Here is a 7,500-nt window from a genome sequence, read left to right on the forward strand (position 1 = left end):
AACAAGTCTATAACAAGTCTATAACAAGTCTATAACAAGTCCTTAACAAGTCTATAACAAGTCTATAACAAGTCTATAACAAGTCCTTAACAAGTCTATAACAAGTCCTTAACAAGTCTATAACAAGTCTATAACAAGTCTATAACAAGTCTTTAACAAGTCCTTAACAAGTCTATAACAAGTCCTTAACAAGTCTATAACAAGTCTATAACAAGTCTTTAACAAGTCCTTAACAAGTCTATAACAAGTCCTTAACAAGTCTATAACAAGTCTTTAACAAGTCTATAACAAGTCCTTAACAAGTCTTTAACAAGTCCTTAACAAGTCTATAACAAGTCCTTAACAAGTCTATAACAAGTCTTTAACAAGTCTATAACAAGTCCTTAACAAGTCTATAACAAGTCTTTAACAAGTCTATAACAAGTCCTTAACAAGTCTTTAACAAGTCTTTAACAAGTCCATAACAAGTCGTCAGTGTTTGTGCTGCAGACGTTAACCGGTCCGTCTGGTTCCTCAGAGGGAACGTCTCTGTCCGCCCTCATCTGTCTGTTACTGTGTGTGTGTGTGTGTGTGTGTGTGTGTGTGTGTGTGTTACTGTGTGTGTGTGTGTGTGTGTGTGTGTGTTACTGTGTGTGTGTGTGTGTGTGTGTGTGTGTGTGTTCAGGTGTTTTCTCAGTGAAGGCAGCGATGCGTTCAGGGACTCTTGTAGGAATGTATCTTCATATATTTGTGTCTGTATTAGAACCAGGAAGTCACCAAGTCATTGTTCCACAACTCACAAGTCCTAATAGTCCTAATAATTATTGTTATTATTATTTATTTCTCCATTCATAAAAACACTGTGTGTGTGTGTGTGTGTGTGTGTGTGTGTGTGTGTGTGTGTGTGTGTGTGTAGGTGTGATGCCTGAAGACTCTCTGATGGATGAAGGTAAGAATCTCTCTGCTTCTTTGATCTCCTGTCTGTAAATAAAGTGTCTGCTGCTTGTTGTAAACAAACCGACATGCTAACTGTACACAGAGTGTCTGCTGCTTGTTGTAAACAAACCGACATGCTAACTGTACACAGAGTGTCTGCTGCTTGTTGTAAACAAACCGACATGCTAACTGTACACAGAGTGTCTGCTGCTTGTTGTAAACAAACCGACATGCTAACTGTACACAGAGTGTCTGCTGCTTGTTGTAAACAAACCGACATGCTAACTGTACACAGAGTGTCTGCTGCTTGTTGTAAACAAACCGACATGCTAACTGTACACAGAGTGTCTGCTGCTTGTTGTAAACAAACCGACATGCTAACTGTACACAGAGTGTCTGCTGCTTGTTGTAAACAAACCGACATGCTAACTGTACACAGAGTGTCTGCTGCTTGTTGTAAACAAACCGACATGCTAACTGTACACAGAGTGTCTGCTGCTTGTTGTAAACAAACCGACATGCTAACTGTACACAGAGTGTCTGCTGCTTGTTGTCTGTCTGCCTAAGATAAAGTCAGTTCTGCTGAGTGCTGGCACCCCTAGTGGTCTCTGGTCTTACTGCAATGGTTCTGGTGTTGGTCCTGGTCCTGGTGTTAGTTCTGGTGTAGGTTCTGGTCCTGGTCCTGGTTCTGGTCCTGGTTCTGGTCCTGGTCCTGGTCCCGGTCCCGGTTCCGGTCCTGGTCCTGGTCTTGGTTCTGGTCCTGGTCCTGGTTCTGGTCCTGGTCCTGGTCCCGGTCCCGGTTCCGGTCCTGGTTCTGGTCCTGGTCCTGGTCCTGGTCTTGGTTCTGGTCCTGGTCCTGGTCCTGGTTCTGGTCCCGGTCTTGGTTCTGGTCCTGGTCCTGGTCCTGGTTCTGGCCCTGGTCCCGGTCCCGGTTCTGGTCCTGGTCCTGGTTCTGGTCCTGGTCCTGGTCCTGGTAGCAGTGTTTAGAACAGGTTGCTCCAGACATGTTTCCTTTAACGGTGAAAACAGACGCTGTTGTCAGAGTCTGAACTCTCCCACGGTCCTTGAACGCATCATCAGGTATAAAAAGTGACCAAAACGAAGCTGAACATTTTAAATACGCTTTAAAATGAATACATGCAAAAATAAATAAATGTCAAAATGAATGAAAAATAAATAAATAAATGAATAAATAAAGTAGGGGAGTGAATGTAAAGGTAAATAAATAAAGAAGGAATTTAAAACAAATATAAAGTTAGCTCCACTTCTGATTTATTAATATAAAATAAATTAAGTCATAAAAATAGTTTTATTTTAGATTTGTTCAACAGCTGAGCTGAAAGCTACAAAAAGGGACCAGGTCTGTGTCCAGGTCCAGTTCCAGGACTGTGTCCAGGTCTGTGTCCAGGTCCAGGTCTGTGTCCAGGTCCTGGTCTGTGTCCAGGTCTGTGTCCAGGTCTGTGTCCTGGTCCAGGTCCAGGACTGTGTCCAGGTCTGTGTCCAGGTCCAGGTCTGTGTCCAGGTCCAGGACTGTGTCCAGGTCTGTGTCCAGGTTTGTGTCCTGGTCCTGGTCTGTGTCCAGGTTTGTGTCCTGGTCCTGGTCTGTGTCCTGGTCTGTGTCCAGGTCCAGGTCTGTGTCCAGGTCTGTGTCCAGGTCCTGGTCTGTGTCCAGGTCCTGGTCTGTGTCCTGGTATGTGTCCAGGTCTGTGTCCAGGTCTGTGTCCAGGTCCTGGTCTGTGTCCAGGTCTGTGTCCAGGTCCAGGTCTGTGTCCTGGTATGTGTCCAGGTCTGTGTCCAGGTCCTGGTCTGTGTCCAGGTCTGTGTCCAGGTCCTGGTATGTGTCCAGGTCTGTGTCCAGGTCCAGGTCTGTGTCCTGGTATGTGTCCAGGTCTGTGTCCAGGTCCTGGTCTGTGTCCAGGTCTGTGTCCAGGTCCAGGTCTGTGTCCTGGTATGTGTCCAGGTCTGTGTCCAGGTCCTGGTCTGTGTCCAGGTCTGTGTCCAGGTCCTGGTATGTGTCCAGGTCCTGGTGTGTGTCCAGGTCTGTGTCCAGGTCCTGGTATGTGTCCAGGTCCTGGTCTGTGTCCAGGTCTGTGTCCAGGTCCTGGTCTGTGTCCAGGTCCAGGTCTGTGTCCAGGTCTGTTGGGTCCAGCAGGTGGCGTCTGGTCCCTGCTGCTGATGTCTGTGTAATAAGTGGATTAGCCCCGCCCCTCCCGTCAGAGCTAAGCCCCGCCCCTCCCGTCAGAGCTAAGCCCCGCCCCCTCCTGTCAGCTAGGTGGACTCTCAGTCCTGGTCTCAGAGGGACCTGGTCTGTCTCTGAGACGCTCTGAAGGTAAGCTGGAGCTGGAGGTGTGTTACTGTGTGTTACTGTGTGTGTGTGTTACTGTGTGTTACTGTGTGTTACTGTGTGTGTGTGTGTGTGTGTGTGTGTTACTGTGTGTTACTGTGTGTTACTGTGTGTGTGTGTGTGTGTGTGTGTGTGTGTGTGTTACTGTGTGTGTTACTGTGTGTGTGTGTGTGTGTGTGTGTGTGTGTGTGTAGCGAGCTGTGTTTTGTGTCTGGTTGGTGGTCTGTGGTGTTTACAGAGCCCCCACAGTGTGTGTGTGTGTGTGTGTTACTGTGTGTGTTACTGTGTGTGTTACTGTGTGTGTGTGTGTGTGTGTGTAGCGAGCTGTGTTTTGTGTCTGGTTGGTGGTCTGTGGTGTTTACAGAGCCCCCACAGTGTGTGTGTGTGTGTGTAACCGTATGTATGTGTGTGTGTGTGTGTGTGTGTGTGTGACTCTAATCTCAGGTCACATGACCAGACTCTTTATCACCATGGAAACTAATTGACTTTAGCTTTGTTACATAACAGTGATGTCGTCTGTTCTGTGGGCGGAGCCTAAAGGACTGTCAATCTGTGTGTGTGTGAATAATAATAATAATAATAATAATAATAATAATAATAATAATAATAATACATTGTAAAGCACTTTTCATAAAGTAATGTCAAAGTTTATATACATATGTATATATATATATTTTTTTATATATGTATATATATATATACATATATACATATATATGTATATATGTGTATATATATATGTATATTTACATATATATTTTTTATATATAAATATATATATATACATATATATATACATATATATGTATATATGTATATATATATGTATATATATATATGTATATATACATATATCTATATATTTTTATATATAAATATATATGGGTGTTTCTGCAACTACGGTCACTTTTGACTCTCCCAAATAAAAAAAATCAACCTGAATGAATTTCAGTTTGAACCATCAGAGTCTGTAAAACATATTAACAGACACACTAAATTGTTTATAACCGTTAAGATTTTAATCTGGAACATGTTTATTTTATATGGTTTCATCACTTATTCTTACAAAATGTCCTTACATTAAAATAACGTTCATTTCATACATTTTCCTTTTTGAATTTCTACAAAATTGTAAAACATTTAAATTTATTTTCATCAAGTTTTGTGCATCATTTTAAAAACTGATATAAAAAAATACAAATTGGGGGATTTTGTTGTTTCCGCTCTGCCACAGTCACCTTAGATGGTGATTGTCTCCATACACACAAAAAATAAAATATGGTGCTTTATACTATATTATAATTCTAATGTGGAAATCATCTCTACTCATGTGTTAACATATTTTTCACTTATACAAATCAATAATAATAAAAATTGGTTGTGGCACCAGTCCAACCATCATGAAATCATCTTTCACTGGCCAGTAGATCCTTGATCTATTCTAGATTCATCTGCTCTCATCTAGGATTACTAATATATTCTGTCTTTATGTTTAGTTTACAATAGATTTCATATTTGCAATATGATTGGGTAACACTTAATACACCTAACACTATAATAACTATCTGTTATAACTAGTTAATATATCATTAGGAAACTGTTAGTTAATGAGTTATTAATGACTTGTTAAGTATTTGTTAACATTTGTTAATGATTTATAACTATGCCTTATAACTAGTTAATAGATCATTAATAAACTGTTAATGAGTTATAAATCCTTAATAAATACCTAACAAGTCATTAATAACTCATGAATTAACAGTTTACTAATGATCTATTAACTAGTTATAACAGATAGTTATTGTAAAGTCTTATCTATAATGGAGTTTGTCTCCACGGCGACTAAAGGTCATTACATGTTATAAATGGCAGCTAGCAAGGTCTGCTACGTTAGCGTTGACTCTTAGCATCAAATATACATGAATTCAACAGTAAAATCTATTTATTTTTAAAATGTAGTTCAAAATACAGGATGACCAAGCTGTTTGGAAAGGACACACAATAAATACTTGAGAGGAAAAGATGCTCTTTACCTTGTTTGTCTTGATATTGAGGGTCACCTGGTGGCCAACTGGTCCTGAGCTAACATGCTAACTCCTGTTTCCATAGCAACTGGGCTTGTGGGACAGGCTCATTTAGATGAAAAGAATCATAAATTATCAGTAAGCAAAAAATAACAACTTTAATATAGTGTAGAGCAATGTTTATATGAAACTATTTAATTTGAAAAAATGTCATATTTTAATTGAATTGGCTCATTTTATGCATCTCAACATTGAGAACACAGTTGTGGGACAAAAGCAGTGTTTGGACCCATAAAATGCTTCATACATTTAATTACATCACATTTTGTAGTTTTTATTTTTCAGTGTCAAGATGTGCAATAACACCATAGACACACACACACACACACACACACACACACACACACACACCTGATAACGCGTCAGTCAGACAGGAAGTGATGCGTCTCCTCAGGAATGTGAACCGACACAGTTTCACAATTCAGAAACATAAACACAGAGAGGAGTCTATGTTCCTCACCACAACAACAACAACAACAATAATGACAACAGCAATAACAACAACAACAACAATAATGACAACAACTATAATAATAATAATAATGATACTACTACTACTAATAATTATAATAATAATAACAACAACAATAATAACAACAACAACAACAACAAAACAACAACAATAATAATAATAATAATAATAATAATAATGATACTACTACTAGTATTATAATAATAATAACAACAATAATAATAACAATAATAATTATAATAACATTAATAACAATAATAATAATAATAATAACAACAGCAATAACATAACAACAACAACAATAATAATAACAATAAACGGACCAATTACAATAGGGTCCTTGCACTTTCGTTGCTCGGTCCCTAATAATAATAATAACAACAATAACAACAACAATAATAATAATAATAATAATAACAACAATAATAATAACAACAACAATAATAACAACAACAATATTAATATTAATAACAATAATAATAACAACAACAACAATAATAGACCTGTTGTTGTGTTGATAAAAGCTGAAGTGACAACATGAAGCATCCTGTTGCATCATGATGAGACGTCTCTGTGTCTGTAGAACAGAGAGACATTATCCTCACACACACACACACACAGACACACACACACACACACACACACACACACTCAGATCAGCTGATCCCTGCAGCATCAGTCAGTCTGTGAATTTGAAGACAAACAGACAAACTGTAGAAACAGACGTTAACCTCAGTCTGAACTCTCCCACGGTCCCTGAACGCACCATCGGTTATAAAAAGTTACTGTTACTTGTGTTAAATGTTGATATTAGTGTCAGAATGTATTTATTTACACAGAGCAGAGGGGAGAGGACAGGAGAGGCTGTTTACACAGAGCAGAGAGGAGAGGACAGGAGAGGCTGTTTACACAGAGCAGAGAGGAGAGGACAGGAGAGGCTGTTTACACAGAGCAGAGAGGAGAGGACAGGAGAGGCTGTTTACACAGAGCAGAGAGGAGAGGACAGGAGAGGCTGTTTACACAGAGCAGAGAGGAGAGGACAGGAGAGGCTGTTTACACAGAGCAGAGAGGAGAGGACAGGAGAGGCTGTTTACACAGAGCTGAGAGGAGAGGACAGGAGAGGCTGTTTACAAGAGGAAGAGCACAACGATACATTCAGAAAAAGGTTTTTAGGCCCTTCTTTACAGAGTCAGGTGTCTGTGGAGCCTTCAGGTGGTCTGGGAGGAGCTCTTTGACGGGGGAGGAGCTCTTTGATGGGGGAGGAGCTCTTTGAGGGGGCGGGGCGTTGCCATGGAGACAGCGATGGTCATCAGAGGGCTGTTGTAGTGGGTCCTGGATGAATAATGTCCCTTTGATTGACAGGTGGCTGTCATCAGCATAGCAGCACAATGAGCTGCACCATGTCAGATGTTCACGGGGAGCAGCGGCCAATCACGGCCCTCGTGGTGATATTTTGTGGCCCCCACCTTGATATGAAAGTTTAATGTGAGTTTTATATGAATGGCACTTTACCGTGTTGTGGTGGAAGGTCCCTTTAATTACTGTTTTTGGTCATTTTGTTTCTTTTTCTAATAATTTTGTGTCTTTTTCAGTAATTTTGTGTATTTTTTGGTAATTTAGTTTTTTTCTGTCATTGTGATGCCTCCCAGGTAATCAGTTAGACCTGGTACAGCCTCAGCAGCTGC

The 7,500-nt window shown here is 40.1% G+C and overlaps 2 protein-coding genes across 2 annotated transcripts in view; both read left to right on the forward strand.

Annotated features, from left to right (window-relative positions):
• LOC131990883 (NACHT, LRR and PYD domains-containing protein 3-like) overlaps positions 1 to 7,500 on the forward strand; it is a 220,691-nt gene that overhangs the window by 164,297 nt on the left and 48,894 nt on the right. The gene's annotated exons all lie outside the window — the stretch shown is intronic.
• LOC131991419 (pleckstrin homology domain-containing family G member 3-like) overlaps positions 1 to 7,500 on the forward strand; it is a 40,285-nt gene that overhangs the window by 4,372 nt on the left and 28,413 nt on the right. The window contains exon 2 of the mRNA XM_059356829.1: positions 896 to 928. Coding sequence (XP_059212812.1) covers positions 896 to 928 — 33 coding nt within the window. The remainder of the gene's footprint in view (positions 1 to 895; positions 929 to 7,500) is intronic.

This window comes from Centropristis striata, chromosome 18, assembly GCF_030273125.1.
Source record: "Centropristis striata isolate RG_2023a ecotype Rhode Island chromosome 18, C.striata_1.0, whole genome shotgun sequence".
NCBI lineage: Eukaryota > Metazoa > Chordata > Actinopteri > Perciformes > Serranidae > Centropristis > Centropristis striata.